The sequence below is a fragment of the Liolophura sinensis genome, chromosome 13, assembly GCF_032854445.1.
Source record: "Liolophura sinensis isolate JHLJ2023 chromosome 13, CUHK_Ljap_v2, whole genome shotgun sequence".
NCBI lineage: Eukaryota > Metazoa > Mollusca > Polyplacophora > Chitonida > Chitonidae > Liolophura > Liolophura sinensis.
Genome location: NC_088307.1, coordinates 21,371,714 through 21,389,977, shown reverse-complemented (window position 1 = coordinate 21,389,977; position 18,264 = coordinate 21,371,714). Strand labels below are relative to the sequence as shown.

The 18,264-nt window shown below is 37.8% G+C and overlaps 1 protein-coding gene across 1 annotated transcript in view; it reads left to right on the top strand.

Annotated features, from left to right (window-relative positions):
• The window catches only part of LOC135480427 (protein unc-80 homolog), a 100,042-nt gene that overhangs the window by 55,326 nt on the left and 26,452 nt on the right, over positions 1-18,264 (top strand). The window contains exons 25-41 of the mRNA XM_064760257.1: positions 938-1,072; positions 2,077-2,177; positions 3,069-3,155; positions 4,355-4,507; positions 5,108-5,206; positions 5,568-5,664; positions 6,763-6,884; positions 7,449-7,526; positions 8,710-8,817; positions 11,061-11,105; positions 11,931-12,115; positions 12,957-13,086; positions 13,983-14,051; positions 14,593-14,700; positions 15,127-15,237; positions 16,187-16,344; positions 17,888-18,016. Of these exons, the coding sequence (XP_064616327.1) occupies positions 938-1,072; positions 2,077-2,177; positions 3,069-3,155; positions 4,355-4,507; positions 5,108-5,206; positions 5,568-5,664; positions 6,763-6,884; positions 7,449-7,526; positions 8,710-8,817; positions 11,061-11,105; positions 11,931-12,115; positions 12,957-13,086; positions 13,983-14,051; positions 14,593-14,700; positions 15,127-15,237; positions 16,187-16,344; positions 17,888-18,016 (1,915 nt within the window). The remainder of the gene's footprint in view (positions 1-937; positions 1,073-2,076; positions 2,178-3,068; positions 3,156-4,354; positions 4,508-5,107; positions 5,207-5,567; positions 5,665-6,762; positions 6,885-7,448; positions 7,527-8,709; positions 8,818-11,060; positions 11,106-11,930; positions 12,116-12,956; positions 13,087-13,982; positions 14,052-14,592; positions 14,701-15,126; positions 15,238-16,186; positions 16,345-17,887; positions 18,017-18,264) is intronic.

Below are 18,264 nucleotides of genomic sequence, written 5' to 3'. Positions count from 1 at the left end.
TTTATTCCTCTTTAGTTTGATCAATCTTTGCTATGCTTGAATAATTTCGGCCATTTTATATCTTTTTAAGGAGATTTTAAGATTTGTTTTTCAGTATTTTCTTAAATATGCGAAAATTTATTCCCGTGAACATATTTTTGGAGAAAATCTGCAAAAATAAATTCCAGCGATTAATAAGTACTTTACAGTAGCATGTCTTTGACTGCATTGTATTACATCCCTAATTAAGCTTTATTTCATTATTAAACTCCATGTTGACTAAAACTCACAGGTAACAATTAACAAGTTGCATGACAAATCATGACCCGAAAGAACAAGTCTACCTATGAAAGTGGAGTGCTTGCCAGTTGTTTTTTTATGTTTCAGAAAATTTTTTCTTCATTATGAATAACTGTTAAGTGTATTTTTTTTTAATCTTTTCAACCTCAGGGATTTCCTGTGGGTATTTAGCTGTAGGATTTTATATCATTTCAAACTGCAACAGCAGGCAACAAACAATTCTGGGAAACAATTTTTAGTAATTAGGTGCAGTAAAGTAAATGTACATGTACATATTTAAACTGAATAATAATTACTAATTTTTTTTTTTTTTATTGGGGGTGGATGAGATTTTTTCATAAAGGGTTAACTTAGGTAACTTCAGATTTATGTAGTTAAAAGTGTAATATAATTCTTTATGAACATAAAATCTGTATTTTGGAGAACCTCCCATTTAAATATATCATTTTCTCAGAATGTGTCAAAAATTTACGGCCTTAAAAAAATAAATGAATCCAAGTTAAAAATAAAAAAATGAATAAATGGATCAAAAAAATAAATGAATCAGAAATTAACCTGATAAAGTAATAAGCTTTTACAGTTTTTGAAATGTTTAAAAAAAAATATCTGTGGTAGTGATTTTCATGTTTCCATGGTAACCATAATTTTCCTTTGTCAGGAGAAGAAGAGAGAGCTGAGCACTGTCACCACATGCAGTTGGCACAGTCATTCTTCCCATCAACCATTTGTGCGGCCATTTTACCCATAATCCACCTACTCGATGACAGTGATGTTAATCCTGAAGGAGTGGCTGGTATGTTACCAGTGCAAACCCCACCACTACCTTCTTGCTCTCTCCCCCACTCTTTCCTACCCAAATAGGGACAAGATAGGTGAAAATATATCAGAAAACAAAGTTTGTAAGTTATTTTTGTTTTTTGTAATTAATAGATTTACATTACATATATTACAGTGAAAACTGTGAATATATTACAGTGAAAACTGAGTGCTCGTGCCGTCAAGCATTGTTCCAGTATGTAGATGTGTCCACTCAGCCATCCAGTTGTCTTTGGTATCCATTACATGTTTCAGTAACTAACATTATTTCAATAAGCTGGGCTATTTTTGGTCATGAAAGCCAAAATGATACTCATTGAACCAAGTTATATTTATTTATTTATTTGATTGGTGTTTTACGACATACTCAGGAATATTTCACTTATACGACGGCAGCCAGCATTATGGTGGGAGGAAACGGGCAAAGCCCGGGGGAAACCCACGACCATCCACAGGTTGCTAAGAGACCTTCCCACTTACGGCCGGAGAGGAACCAAGTTCTAAACCACAAGATTTGTTTTCTAGAATTCTCTTATTCTTGTGGAAACAAGTCTGTTTTAGCATTCTTGCAGTCATGTAGTTCTCAAAGTACTGCTATCTTTGAATGTTGTACCAGAGATTTTAGGCCAAGAAATTGATTAGTGCAAATCCAATGGAATTTTTGCTATAATTTTAAAATGTATAGGCCTCTTTTGTGTACCTGTTCAAAATGGGTGATTTAGTTTGTAAGATTAACAAAGTGGGTTGCAATAAAACTGTTCTCCAGGTTAAAATAAATTAAACACCATAAATAATACTGGTACAGAAAACAGTCTGCAATTTTACTCAAAGGCAATAACTGCAGCTGTTCTTGGTCAATACAGAAAATTTGATTTTGTTTAGTGAATATGGCTCCCCCCCCCCCCCAAGAAAAAACAAACAAAAAAACAAAAAACATCTCTGGTATAGCCTCTTTAACATTGATATGAACGTACATTGCAGTGTCAGAAGTGGCCAATCGGGTGATCTGGAACTGTATTGTGGAAGATCCTGTGTTGTTCCTGAGACACTTCAATGAGAAACTCACCAATAGGGATAGACAGGTTTGCCCAGTCATTTAATATGATACAGTTTAAGGATGTTGTATTTATACGTTCATTAACTTTATATTTATAATTTGAAAATTTTTGGAAATTTGTTCCTAATTCTCTTTCCAATACCAATGGCTTCGTAATGATCGAAACAGTTATCATCATATTCACAGATATATATTCCTAGATAATTGATTAAGAACAAATGAAGTCCATTGAGGAGAGCATCAACTTTTTGGGGCCGTGTTTATTTTGAACCAAGCATGAGTTCGTGTAAAGTCTTGAATATCAAGTCTAATTACGTTCAGGGAAAAATGAAATCACACATTGTGCGAAGTAACTGTCAAACCAAGAGCAGACAGTCTTTGACCTAGGCAAGCTTCGACTTTCACCAAAAACTGATGTACGATGTGGAAAGAGATAGACTGGGTGGATAACTTCTCAGAGAAGGAAGTAATAGAGGTATAATTATAGAACTCATTTATTACACCTTGCAGTATTGTGTGACACTCGTGCAGAGCCTGCAGTATTCCACTGGTCAAATGTTTTAAAGGGATCACCACAATATGGCTGGAATACTTTTTATATGTTGTTTTAAATCCATAATTATTCATTCATTCATTCTATGCATGTAGTGTCTCGTAATGTCCTTCAAAAAGATTCTTTCCAAAAAATCAGAAAGAAATCTACCTGTATGGTATTCCATTGAGATGACATCTAATTATCAGTTGGATTGCCCTGCAGCACTTGCAGATGGTGATGGCCTTCCCCCTGAGCTCTGCGTGGTTTCTTCCCACCATAATGCTGGCCCCTGTCGTATGAATGAAATATTCTTGAATACAACATAAAACCCTAATTAATCAAATAAATAAATAAATAAAAACTTGTGTTTGCCTGTTTTAGGAGGAGCTGTTGTTTCTGTTACGTAAGCTGCTCCTTCACTACCCAGACCTGCCAGCTCAGATTGCTCATTCTCTCTTCAACTATCTGGTAAGCAAAAGCCAAAAATTATTTCTCAGCTACTCCAGTTTCAATGTCTATTTAAATGTATTTTCCACTTAAAAAAAAGGTTTAAGGATTATGGATAGCATTGCTAAAGTATGATCAATTTTAATACAGGATATCAAAGCAGGTTTTACATGTACCCCAATTTTTGGAACACCTGTTTTCTGCTCTTTTTATCCAGTATACATGTAGCTGTAGCAGGAATATTGAGTGGAGGATCATAAAGAAAACAGTATTAACTTTTATGCCATTCCAGCAGAATTGCTTTACTTCATGTCGCATCTGCCTCGTTCAATGTCAGAACAGAAATTACTTTGGTCACATAACCAACGACCAAGGCAAGCTGTATGATGAGATGGACAACTGGACATGTTGTTTTTGAAAACAGCTCAGTTATGCACATGAAATACTGTTACAGGGCAAAAATCTTTATAAGCCATGTTGCAAGTTTTACACCGTATGTCATTCTTCATTTCATATTAAAAATTTGGGCTGAGCCTATAGTTTCTCACAGAACTGGAATCATGAAGCCGTCATGAATCCCTAAATCATGAAGCCACCATGAAGCCCTAAATCATGAAGCCGTCATGAATCCCTAAATCATAAAGCCATCATGAATCCCTAAATCATGAATCCCTAAATCATGAAGCCGTCATGAATCCCTAAATCATAAAGCCATCATGAATCCCTAAATCATGAATCCCTAAATCATGAAGCCACCATGAAGCCCTAAATCATGAAGCCGTCATGAATCCCTAAATCATAAAGCCATCATGAATCCCTAAATCATGAATCCCTAAATCATGAAGCCGTCATGAATCCCTAAATCATGAAGCCGTCATGAAGCCATCATGAATCCCTAATTCATGAAGCCATCAGGTCCCTTTTTTCTCGAAACTTCATGAATCAATTTTTCTAAAAAAAAATTTCAAAAAATCACATTGCCTGAGTTGGCCCCATCCTCATAACCTAGATACACTGGTAGTTACAAGTCATATGACTTTCAAAGGTTTTTATGAAAAGTTTTATGAAAGTGCCCCCTGATTAGTTATTAGTTGGTTGATACAGATATGAACATAAATTGAAATGTTTTCTTTTGGAATACTCTTGCGAACAATAATTGTTTAATTCTCTAAAATCAGGTCCTCATTAATTGACACAAAAAACGTCGACTCTGTTCACAGATCGGGTTCATCATGTTTTACGTGCGGACACCATGTGAGGGAGGACAGGAAGCCATAGGGGGCGCTCTGTCGCTCCTGTGGCAGGTGATCCCCTGTGTGGAGGGCATTTACTTCAAGGACCTCAAGCAGACGCTGAAGAAAGAACAGTGTGATGTGAGTATGGGATACATGTCGCATTCTGTGCATGAAGCACATGGGCGTAATTTGCCGGTATATGCGTCGCATTCTCCACATGAAGCACACGGGCGTAATTTCCTGTTAATGTGTCGCATTCTCTGCATGAAGCATACGGGTGTAATTTGCCAGTGTCTACCATAACAACATAATACTGGAAGTAGAGGAAAGGAGCCCCTGTCACAAAACTTTTCTTGCATTGAATATATTTTCTCATAACTTTTCATACATCATATTTTGGTAATGTGTCCTTTTGTCTGTAAATCTATTGGGGTTTCCACTGCACACAGAGAACTGCTTCACTTAGAATTTAGAAAGGGTCCTCAAGTCTATTCACAAGCTACCACCAGAGTAGAAGCTACAGGTGTCACATTCCTTTAAAATTCATTTTACAATTAGTTTTTTTTTTTTGAAGAGCTGCTTAAGAGTTTGAAATTAGACGATCATGAACACCAAACCTGATGGAATTGTCTTGTTACTCAGTTTTCAAATGAAGTTCATGAGATTAACACTACCGTTAATCAATAGACTTTTGTGATTGTTGTAAAGTCTTTTTACTGTTCATTAATTATTTTTCAGCCATACTTGATGGTGTCTGCTCTTGTGGCCAGTACAAAGAAAATTCTGGTCCATGGACCTGATCTCTCCAGTATTCCTTCACAGCTTCCAGTACATGAGGTAACTTTTGTAGTTTTGCAAAAGCTTAATGGGCAAAATATATTTTAAAGTTTATATTCACCTGGAAAAGCGTGCATGACTTTTCTGTGGGCAGTAAAAATGATACACTACACATACATGCATGTCTTGAACAAAATGGAATAGACCACCGTGTGGGGTGGTAGGGGAATCTAATATTTAAATCTAGAAAACCTTTTGTTAAATTTCTGTAAATAAAAAACTTTTGATGCATACTTACTGATGCTGTTCTCTTCCACAACCTTTTGTTTTAGTTTGTTGACAAGAATAACTCATTAAAAAGAACCTTGACCTTGTCTATTGTTTTTATCTCTGATTTTGTTGGTTTGTTTGTTTATTTCAGGACACTCAGTTTTACCAGATTCTACAAGACAGCTTAGAGTTTTTCAACATTCCTGAAGATCAGCATCACTCCCACTTCCTGGTGGACACAAAGTCTAGTGAGTCGAAAACACGTTCAGTAATAACTTCCAAAAGAAATTCTGTTTTTTTTTTAAATTTATTTGTTTGGTTGGTGTTTTACGCCATACTCAAGAATAGTGTATTAATACAACGACAGCCAGCATTATGGTGGGAGGAAACCGGGCATAGCCTGGATGATACTCATGGCCACAGACACGTCAGAATTTTAATCTGAATAATATCAGTTAAGAGAATTAGAAGGGAAAATCCCTCATTGGCATAAACTGTCCTAACTTACTAGTGAGGCAGCACAAAGTTTTCCACCGTGCAACATTTCGCTGGTGTCTATAACATGATAGATTGAAAGTGAAATGTAAGTCTAGTAAACCGAATACGATGGTACTTTCTGTTAAAAATGTGTTATAAACTATTCGTTATTGAAAATCACATGGTAGGTCGCATAATTACAACATAATACCCTGTCTGGACTAGTCTGAACATCTGCTGTTGTCTAGTCAAGGGGAGGTAACCCAGTCAAAAAAAGTCAGCCTTCAACCTTGTTCCTCAATGTAGCATTAAGAGAGTAGATGGTCAAAGGAAACCCGGATAAAACTGAACATTCGATTGTTCACTCAATGTTAGAAACATGCGACATCTGAAAATCTGAACTTTATGTAGATGACTTTTAAAATAACAGCACAAATTTTTTGCCGTTGACAATATGTCTCTTTAATATGTCTTTACATGATTGGAAAGCCTTGAAAAGCGTAGAAACCACATGATCAAACAAAATTAATAAGGTGAATTTACATATATTTTTTTCCTGTTTTTTTTTTATTTTCATTGTTGGCTCGCCCGTAAAATGCAAATTAAGATTGGTGTTGCATTACTTAGAATAAACTAAAATCTGGCATTCATGAGGATTCAGTGTTTCTGAAGAAGTTTTACGTACTCCAAGAAACCTACTTCTGAGAAAGGTGTGAAAATTTAGTTGTTTAGGCGAGTTGGTGCACAGGTTTTCAAGAATGTGTTCTTTATAGAAATAGAATGTTTGATTTTCCAGGAATGTTGTTGTTGGCATGGTAATGAATTAACATCAGAGCATTCTAACCCATCATTTGTTCTGACACTTTCAGATCAGATGCACAACATGAACTCCTACGTGAGGGACTTTTACTATTTCCGTCGTAACTTCTACCCTCAGCTGAGCCTGGTTCACATGAACCCGGAGGACGCCTCCAAGGCTCTGCAGAAACAGGTGAGGGCGGGGTTGTGTACAGAAGGAAAGCAAAGGAAGCAGGAACAAGCACATCACGAACAAAATAAAAATGACGCTGATTACTTTAATTCTTCAACCTTTTCACATGTATGCGAAATGTTTTTTTTCAAGCATATTGTGAGGGCATATTTCTGCGTAAGGCTGATAGAATGCTACTTTTGCAGACTGCCTGATATTGGCCAAGTAAACCAGTGCAGTTTTGTTGTCCAAATCAAATTTGAAAGGTGCATGAATAATCATGAAAATTGCTCTTGGATATGCAAAATGGTAGAGGAATTAGGATAAATGTCAGAATTTTAAACTGACATGCAACTAAATGGATTAACCATGATGCAACTCCAATTTTTCTCTCTTAGGTTAAACTTAGGCAAAATCTAATGTATCTTGCCACATGTGTCATAATTAAGGGGTTAAGGGAAGAATCTTTCAGAAAAAAACACGAAGACTGGCTAAATGGGGGAAAGACTAGGGAAATGATAGGATATGGAACTTAAATTTTGATATTTTTAATTCTATTTTAATATAATTTTTTCTGTGTTGTAGGCCTTTACCATGAAGTTTGTAGAGACAGGTAAAGTGATGTTCACCACCCAGATCTTGCAGAGTACCCCGGCACATCAGGTAAGCTTTGCAAAAACAGGTGTGTAAGCTTTATAAGAATATACTTACCATATCTTAAGCAATCCACGGACATTTTCAGAAATTCTCAAAGTATTTATTTATTAATTATTTGATTGGCTGATTTTACGCCATACTCAAGAATATTTCACTTATACGGCGGCGGCCAGAATTATGGTGGAAGGAAATCGGGCAGTGCCCGGGGGAAACCCACGACCATCCACAGGCTGCTTGCAGACCTTCCCACATACGAGCGCAGAGGAAGCCAGCATGAGCTGGACTTTAACTCACATCGGATGCATTGGTGAGAGACTCCTCCGTCATTACACTGCGCTAGCACGCTAACCAACTGAACCACGGAGGCCCCCTTACTCAGAGTAAATGAACCGTTTTGTCTCATGTGAACTGCCAGATGAATTAGGCATCTTCCTAAAGAATACTGCAAGGCAACAGAAGGCAATAGATTACAGTTTAAGAGTTTAGACTTTGCAGAAAATACTACAGATCCATATGCTGGAAGATGCATTGTATGCTTATGAAGTCGAAACATACATGTCTGTGTACATAGTGGAGCTATCTTGGCTCGACCTTGAAGATGTCAGCATTAAATTTTACAATCAAGTAAAACTTAAACAACATTCGTGAAAATTCTGTGTCCTTGACCTATCATGTCTGTTACCATCACATTGTTAAAATGGCAAACCCACAATAACTTCCCTGTCACCATATGAATGCGCCATAAAGCAAAAGAAATGATTGTGAACTTTGTGATATTGTTGGGAGTTTTACTGGCAAATAGTGTTTTCCTTTCATACATTCATAGAATTTGTGATTGCTCTTTTTTTTTGCTTCGGGAGCAGTAGGTCCAGGGTCAATCCTGGATCAAGTTACACCTAAGACCTTAAAAAAGAAAGTTGTAACTTCCTCGCTTGGCGTTCAGCATGATGGGGATAGTGCAACGACTGGTTGACCCGTATCAGTATAATGGCTCGGGCAGGGCGTCTCACTTGCCTTCGGTAAGGTGTCTCAGTGAAGCAGCACTAGATAAAAGAGTGGTGAAAATCCGTCTAGTACTAAGGAGGCACATTACATGCACTTTAAGGATTCCATTGTCGTCATCTGACTGAAAAAATTGTTAAGTATGACGTTAAACCCCAAGTACTCACTCACTCAGTCTTTTTTGTAGATTCAGACTCATGTGGCCTTCCTGCTGGAAGAGTTCATGAAGCTACCATCGTTTCCGAGAAAGGCGTTAGAGGCGGAGTTTGGACTGTATGATGGACATTGGGGAAAGGTATTCATTTTTTGGCAGATACATGTAGATGGTGTGTGAAATACTATTCATTGTTTGCTGCAAGAACCTACAATAATGGGTATATATTACCACATTCGGCAAATAAAATAGAAAACTACATTTCATATTGGAAATGAAATTCTATAGCTGCTCATCATAATTAAATCTAGCCTGGGAGTTGCTAATACAGAGATTTCAAGACATGGTGTCAATGTGACTGTGACATCCCTCTGTGAAGTGACATACTGTAAATATTCAACATTTTCAACCTCTAAAGCACTATTTTCAGTGGAATTCATGCATACAGTTACTATGTTTGTGTCAGTAAAGATGTAAGCTTCATAAAAGTGGCCAGCAACCTGCGCATGTTGATGTCTTTCCCCCAAGCTTTGCGCGGTGCCCACCCACCATAAGGCTAGCCGCCGCCGTATTAGTGAAATATTCTTGAGTATGGCATAAAATATCGATCAAATAAAAAAAAAAGATCATTACAGTGTACAAATTATTTCTGTACAACACAGCTCTCTCTGATTGAAGAATTAAGGTAGTCATTTTATGGCATGATGTGACAAATGGCTGCATTTTGACAAGGGCGAGTATACAGAGTACCCTAAGCCCTCAACCTTTTTGGCATATAAAAGAGTAACTTTCAGCACAATTTATGCATGGTTTTAATTTGATTTTGGAGGCAAATCGACATTGGTTGGAATGTCCAATTTCAGGGCTTCACAAAAAGTATAATTTTATCAGCCTACACAGAATAATACCCTCAGACTTTGGTTGAATAAACATCTTGCAAACATGCAAAAAAAGAATAATTACAAAATTATCCTCAAAACATAACATTGATTACCTTGTGAATCGTCTAAAAATTTCAGGTAATAAAATCAAAGGCTTATTGATAGTCTGAATTCTTGTAGATATCCGCCCATATTAAAATGCATTCATTTGCCCCACTCTGCCGTAAATAGAGAACATCACAGCACATAGGGACGTTACTACTGGAAAGCCCTGACTCTGATAATGTATCACTACTGGAAAGCCCTGACCCTGATAAATTATCACTACTGGAAAGCCCGGACTCTGATTAATTATCACTATTGGAAAGCCCTGACTCTGATTAATTATCACTACTGAAAAGCCCCGACTCATATTAATTATCAGTATTGGAAAGCCCTGACCCTGATTAATTATCACTACTGGAAAGCGCTGGCTCTGATTAATTATCACTACTGGAAAGCGCTGACTGATTGATTATCTCTACTGGAAAGCTCTGACTGATTAATTATCACTACTGAAAAGCCCTGACTCTTATTAATTATCACTACTGGAAAGCGCTGGCTCTGATTATCACTACTGGAAAGCGCTGACTGATTGATTATCTCTACTGGAAAGCCCTGACTCTGATTAATTATCACTACTGAAAAGCCCCGACTCATATTAATTATCAGTATTGGAAAGCCCTGACCCTGATTAATTATCACTACTGGAAAGCGCTGGCTCTGATTATCACTACTGGAAAGCGTTGACTGATTAATTATCACTACTGAAAATCCCTGACTCATATTAATTATCACTATTGGAAAGCCCTGACTGAATCATTATCACTACTGGAAAGCCCTGACTCATATTAATTATCACTATTGGAAAGCCCTGACTAAATAATTATCACTGCTGGAAAGGGCTGGCTCTGATTATCACTACTGGAAAGCCCTGACTGATTAATTATCACTACTGGAAAGCCCTGACTCATATTAATGATCACTACTGGAAAGCCCTGACTGAATAATTATCACTGCTGGAAAGGGCTGGCTCTGATTATCACTACTGTAAAGCCCTGACTCAGATTAATTATTACTACTGGAGAGCCCTGATTAATTATCATACAAGTTATTATTATACAAGTGTAGGGATCAGTTGTTAAAATACTGTTCGGCTAGCCCTGCATACTGTTAGCTGGGAAATGTGTACATCACTTTTGATAAAACTGTGCTGTTTATTGGACAGTGTTGGTGTAATATTTATTTATTTATTTGATTGGTGTTTTACGCCGTACTCAAGAATGTTGCACTTATACGACGGCGGCCAGCGTTATGGGGGGAGGAAACTGGGCAGAGCCCGGGGGAAACCCACGACCATCCACAGGTTGCTGGAAGACCTTCCCACATGTTGGTGTAATAGGGGGAGGCACTGTAGCTGCAAGTAAAAAATTGAGTGTTAATTTCGTTTTTTTTTGCCCACAGGAACTCTTTGGGATGGACACTTTACATAAGTATGTCTGGGTCAAGGTATGTTAACTTCACTTTCACTTTTAAACTACGAAGTGAACCACTATTTATAAAGATCTTGTACATTTTGTGTATATCCTTAGCAAGGAAGTCTTTTGTCACTGAAGGTGAAAACAGTCCTGCTGTACCAGGTGACATGTCAGAAATGTTAGGCGCCTGCTTTTCATTCACATTTACTATAATATAGGCATCTGAGAAAACAATTTCGCAGAAAGTTATGCAGAAAAGACAATGGATAAAAGTTGAGTAGCTGAGTGCTTGTGAACTTAAGAAGTTCCTGGATTTTGTATTTGTATTTCCGGAACAGAGGTGAGATAGTTGATCTGTATTAAATGAGAACCAACAACATTTTTGACAAGTCACATTACACTGTAGGACTTTTTTTTTCCTTTATCAACAAGAGACTTTGATCTGATTACTCCCCTAATCCTTTCACCAATCGAATTGCATGTGTCAGGCCTGTGCCTAGCTTTTTGCCAGGAAGTCATACATGCATATATTGTTCCTTACATTTACACGTAAAAGAATGCAGTAGATGAATTATAAGAGCCGCAATTGCAGTCACTTTGTGTTCAAGACCAGCTCATGCTGGCTTCCTCTCCAGTGGTAGGTGAGAAGGACTTCCTGCACACTGCGGATGGTTGTGGATTAACCCACGGGCTCTGTCAGATTCCCTCCAGTTCCAAAATACTCCCCACTGTCGTACATGTATAAGCGAAATATTCTTGAGTACGGCGTAAAATTCACTTTTCCCAGTAATTCTTCCGAATTTCATTTTCTGTTTGTTTAATACCAAAAATTCATATTTTGTCCATGTGTCCTCAGCTGATGCGTGCGTTGTTCACATCAATGTCGGACACGCTGACAAGATCACAGGATCTCCCGCTCTTCCTAAACGTGATCAACGGGACGATCATCCTGCACTCTGAGGATACAGCAATCTTGAGGGTGTGTCTGGGCATACTGATCAATGCCTCAAAACACTTCAAACACGTGTTTGCCACCAATGGGTGAGTACGAAACACTTTATACATGTGTTTGTTACTAATTGGTAAGTAGGAAACACTTCAAACACGTTTGTCATCAATGGGTGAGTAGGAAACACGTCAAACACGTTTGTCATCAATGGGCGAGTAAGAAACACTTCAAACACTTTTGTCATCAATGGGTAAGTAGGAAACAGTTCAAACACGTTTATCATCAGTGGGTGAGTAGGAAACACTTTTAACATGTGTTTGTTACTAACTGGTAAGTAGGAAACTCTTCAAACATGTAATTGTCACCAACTGGTGAGCAGGAAACACTTCAAACAGGTTTGTCATCAGTGGGTGAGTAGGAAACACTTCCAACACGTTTGTCATCAGTGAGTGAGTAGGAAACACTTCAAACACGTTTGTCATTAATGGGCGAGTAGGAAACACTTCAAACCCGTTTGTCATCAATGGGTGAGTAGGAAACACTTCAAATCCGTTTGTCATCAATGGGTGAGTAGGAATCACTTCAAACACATTTGTCCTCAATGGGCGAGGAGGAAACACTTCAAACACGTTTGTCATCAATGGGCGAGGAGGAAACACTTCAAACGCGTTTGTCATCAATGGGTGAGTAGGAAACACTTCAAACGCGTTTGTCATCAATGGGCGAGTAGGAAACACTTCAAACATATTGTGTAACAAGGAGTGTGTAGCCAGTAAATACATTAAGAATCAGTGAGAGCAATGCCTGTGCATTGTAATGTGTGTTTTATGTTCAATTGTACAGATTTTACTGAATTTGGACCTGTTTTGGGCTTATTTCATTTCATGTACATAAATCAGAGCTAAACAGCGGTGAACTCTAATCTATTTTCAGTTACCTGTACCTGGTGCCTACCTTACTGAGAGTGTACAGCAACAACCAGCCAAACACAGTTCTGTCTAAAGCCATCACATTTGTGTGTAAACAGTTCTACCTGCTGCATAGAAAGCCCTTTGTTCTACAGGTGAGTTGTACAGGTAACATTTAGAGTGTTCAGTAACAATCGGCCAAACACAGTTCTGTCTAAAGCCATCACATTTGTGTGTAAACAGTTCTACCTGCTGCATAGAAAGCCCTTTGTTCTACACGTGAGTTGTACAGGTAACATTTAGAGTGTTCAGTAACAGTCAACCAAATGACCTTTGTTCTACAGGTGAGTTATACAGGTAACATTTAGAGTGTTCAGTAACAATCGGCCAAACACAGTTCTGTCTAAAGCCATCACATTTGTGTGTAAACAGTTCTACCTGCTGCATAGAAAGCCCTTTGTTCTACAGGTGAGTTGTACAGGTAACATTTAGAGTGTTCAGTAACAATCGGCCAAACACAGTTCTGTCTAAAGCCATCACATTTGTTCTACCTGTTGCACAGAAAGCCCTTTGTTCTACAGGTGAGCTGTACAGGTAACATTTAGAGTGTTCAGTAACAATCGGCCAAACACAGTTCTGTCTAAAGCCATCGCGTTTGTTTGTAAACAGTTCTACTTGCTACACAGAAAGCCCTGTGTTCTACAGGTTAGAAATTTTTAAGTCAAAATTTTGTGAAATTTTAAGTAGAAATTTCAAAAGAAATGTTTTTTTTTTCAAGTGTAATTTTAATCAAATACAGAATTTTAATCAAAATCGTTAGGAAGTTGAATGTAAGTTTTAGCAAATTCATGTCAGAATTTTAGTAGAATTAATTTCTGGAAATTTGATTCCATATTTGAAATACATTGAATCAGGACAGACTTCTATCTACTTCAAGCATATCAGATATTAATATTTTGATGGGCTTCCCAGAATAATGTGCGATAAGTAGCTGTTTAAGAAAGTGCATCAGTGATAAAGCACCAGATAACCACACAAATTCCCGTTTCAGATGTTCGGTGCTGTGGCCCCCATCCTGGACATGAACAGTCATGTGACTGGGATGATGAACATGAACAGAGTAAGTGTTCATTGATACATGTTCAATTCGAATGGATGAGGTATTCTAGGATTGATCATTTATTTATTTATTTGATGTTTATTTATTTGATTATTTGACGTAATGCGACCAGCATTATGGTGGGTGGAAACTGGGCAGAGCCCAGGGGAAACCCATGGCCATCCGCAGGTTGCTGCAGACCTTCCCACATACGGCCGGAGAGGAAGCCAGCATGAGCTGGACTTGAACTCACAGTGACCGCATTGGTGAGGATTGATCATGCTGGTGGCCTCAACACATATTAGAACCTGATGGCTGTGTTGTGAAAGATTTGAAAACATGAGGTAAATTTGTTGCAATATTTGGTTGTCTGATTTGTGGGTATTTTGCACAAATCAGTTGCCTACATCGTAGTGTATTTCATCCGAAGTCTACCATTTTTCAAGTGACACATTTCGTTTAATTCTTGATTGATTCATCCACCTGATAGGTTCAGGTAAGAAACTGGACCAAGAACTGAACAAATAAATAAATAAATAGAATGTATCCCCTGTCTTTAAAGGTGCAGCCGGACTGTTTATTCCAGTTACTACTGGATTTGGAGCAGGATATCCCGGATGAGCTGGACATTTTGGATCTGGTGGATGGAGAGAAACCCCTACGAGCCTTGGTACAGTCTTCATTTTTGTTGTTTTTTTATTGTTTTTATTTGTTTGTTTTTTTTTTAATATGCAGTTTTGGATGAGCAATAACATATAAGAATGCAAAATAATTTCAACCTTCTGTTTTTTTGGGGTGCTAAAAATAGTTTTAAGGTACAGTTTTTCTGAAGGACCGGGTGGTCTGTCTGGAAATTAAGTAGCTGGCAGTGATGACGTCAAACAATCATAGCTGTAAAACAACTCTGTTGGGGAAAAGACGGAATGGTGCAACTAAGCTTGCGCCCAAAACAATGTAGTGCATACTCTTAACTTGGTGCACTGTTTGTGTGAAATTTTTGTCATAAAAAACTTGTTGTCTTTTTCATTCAGATTTGATTTATTTGTGATATTCTTCATGTTGATATATATTCATCCATTATTTTGTTGTATCTTAGGATTTCTGCTATGAGGATGACCCTGGCACCATAACAATGATAGACGTGATCAATATGTGTGTGACAGTGGTTGCATATGCCCCAGACTCTGCAAGAGCGGTGCAGATGTTGGTGAGTTGTCTCCCCTTAGTCACAATTGTCTCCCCTTAGTCACTGGTGTCTCCCCTGGGGTGTACCTGATACTGATTTCACATTAACAATTTTCAAGCCAGTGTATACTAATAACATTATGATATGCATAAGGCTGATTTGTAGGTGGTATGGCTGTAATGATACAAGGTGAATACATAAGAAGAACTGAATGAGTGTGTTTTGGAGACGAGGCAAACAAATACTGGTTGTCACTGTTTCAGTAAATATGTTGGTATGAGGTTCGGCCTGCTTTTATGTTCGTATGAGGTTCCGGCCACGCGTATGATATTGACTGAAATATTGGTAAAAGTAAAGGTAATCAGACCAACTATTAAACTGACAAATCCGTTTTCAAAAGATGTGAAAAGCAGTGTTTAAATTCCACTAGGAAACAGAGAAAACATTAGGAAACTCAGACATCATTCCATTCTGTTAGCTTCTGTTTGTGTAAGTTAACTTTCTACAGGTGACAAAGGGTTACTTATGACAAATGTTGTAGAAATTGTCTAGCAAGAAGACTCGACAATAAATCACATCGAATTATTAAAATAAATCTATCTCAGGTTTGAGTTTCCGGATTTGCTTCATGAAAGCTGATTACCTAGCTTAGGATTTGAAGGAATTGAAAAATGTGCAGGTTTAGCAAGCCTGTGTTGAAGGAGTTGTGCCGTGTTTGAATATTCATTGTGAGGGCATAAGTAGCAAAAAAATGTGACGGTAATAAGATCTCAGTCATCATCATAATAATGAAAAGTAAATGCATGTCTGTGAAAGTAAAGATACCACTGTAAAGACTGACAACTACAGTGTGTGTTAGAATTGCTTGGAAATGCATTTACGTCTTTGTTATGCTTATTGAACCGTATCTTTTGTCATATTTGGGGATTTAATTCACATGCTGAGTGTTTTGTTTTTTCTGATTTAACAGACAGTTTTAGAGGTCGTAATGCCACGGTATTTACAGTATCTGAAGAAACACACATCACGACTGGACAGCCCTGTAGCCGCCAGACATGAAATCACCAATATCAACAACCTGTCAGTTTCCATGAGAGCCCTGATTACCTCGTGTGAATCCTACACCAGGTGAGATAACGAGTAATCTCAAACTGAGAATGTCTTACTTAGTTGTTCTGTGGTGTTGTGTCACTTCATGGAGTGAATGGGTAAAGGCTATCTCACAGTTTATGTCGCACAGTTTTTTAGCAGTGCGTTTGATTGAATAAAATTATCGAGATGGCTGCCGCAATTCACATGAGCAATAAATTTGCCCAATGTTGTAATTTTGTCATTTTTTCGGCGAAATCTCATCGAAAAAATAAAGTATGATATTTTTTAGAAAGCTTGAGCATGCTGCTTTCGTTTGACATATGTTTTATCCAGGTGCTGCCTTACCCTTTAATATACTGACTTAATTGTTGAGTGCAGGTGTAACAAAGCATCTTAACCATTTGATCAACTAGTCATTCATCAAAACTGCCAACATGTGTCAGTCAGCCAGTCGATCAATAACATGAAATTTTCAAGGTCTAACAAGTGACCAATCAGCTGTGCCATTATGTACTTGTCAATCATGTAATCCACCAATCATATCATCAGAACTGCCAACATGTATCTGTCAACCAGTTGATCAATAACATGAAATTCCCAAGGTCTAACAAGTGACCAATGAGCTGTGCCATTATGTACTTGTCAATCATGTAATCCACCAATCATATCATTAGAACTGCCAACGTGTATCTGTCAACCAGTCAGTCAATAACATGAAATTGTCAAGGTCTAACAAGTGACCAATCAGCTGTGCCATTATGTACTTGTCAATCATGTAATCCGCCAATCATATCATTAGAACTGCCAACATGTATGTGTCAACCAGTCGATCAATAACATGAAATTCTCAAGGTCTAACAAGTGATTAAATCAGCTGTGCCATTATGTACTTGTCAGTCATGCAATCCACCAATCCAATCATCAGAACTGCCAACATGTATCTGTCAACCAGTCAGTCAATAACATGAAATTGTCAAGGTCTAACAAGTGACTAAATCATCTGTGCCATTATGTACTTGTCAATCATGCAATCCACCAATCATATCATCAGAACTGCCAACATGTATCTGTCAACCAGTCAGTCAATAACATGAAATTGTCAAGGTCTAACAAGTGACCAATGAGCTGTGCCATTGTGTATTTGTCAATCATGTAATCCGCCAATCATATCATTAGAACTGCCAACATGTATGTGTCAACCAGTCGATCAATAACATGAAATTCTCAAGGTCTAACAAGTGATTAAATCAGCTGTGCCATTATGTACTTGTCAATCGTTTAATCCACCAATCATATCATTAGAACTGCCAACATGTATCTGTCAACCAGTCAGTCAATAATATGAAATTCTCGCGGTCTAACATCTGGCCAATCATCTGTGCCATCATGTACCAGTCAATCAATCATGTAACCCACCAATCCAATCATTTGATCAACATGTACTCAGTCAACATGTATTTGTCAAACAGTCGATCAATAACATGAAATTCTCAAGGTCTGACAAGTGACTAAATCATCTGTGCCATAATGTACCAGTCAATCAAACATTTAATCCACCAGTTCAATCATTTTCTTGCAGGAGTATGAGCATCCCGTCACGTCACCTGGAGAATGTGAACCCTAACATCAAAACGATGCAGAACCATAGCAACCATTCACCCCAGGGCTGTAGTGTGTACTATGAAGAGAGGGAGGAGTCCCATGCAAGGTGAGCCAGCTAGCAATATCCTGACCCCCTGGGGACAGGTTGTTCAGAAGTGTTTCCTTCCTTAGGGTAGAATTTTGTTCAAACAAATGAACAGGACTAACGAACAGGGTGAGCCTATATGTCTCTCCACATAGGATAATGTTTACAGCAAACACTGAATACAAGTTGATTGGTAACAGAAAAAATAAAGCAACAGGGAAAACTATGTTTCTGGCTTTAAATATATATATTTATACATGTACACATCG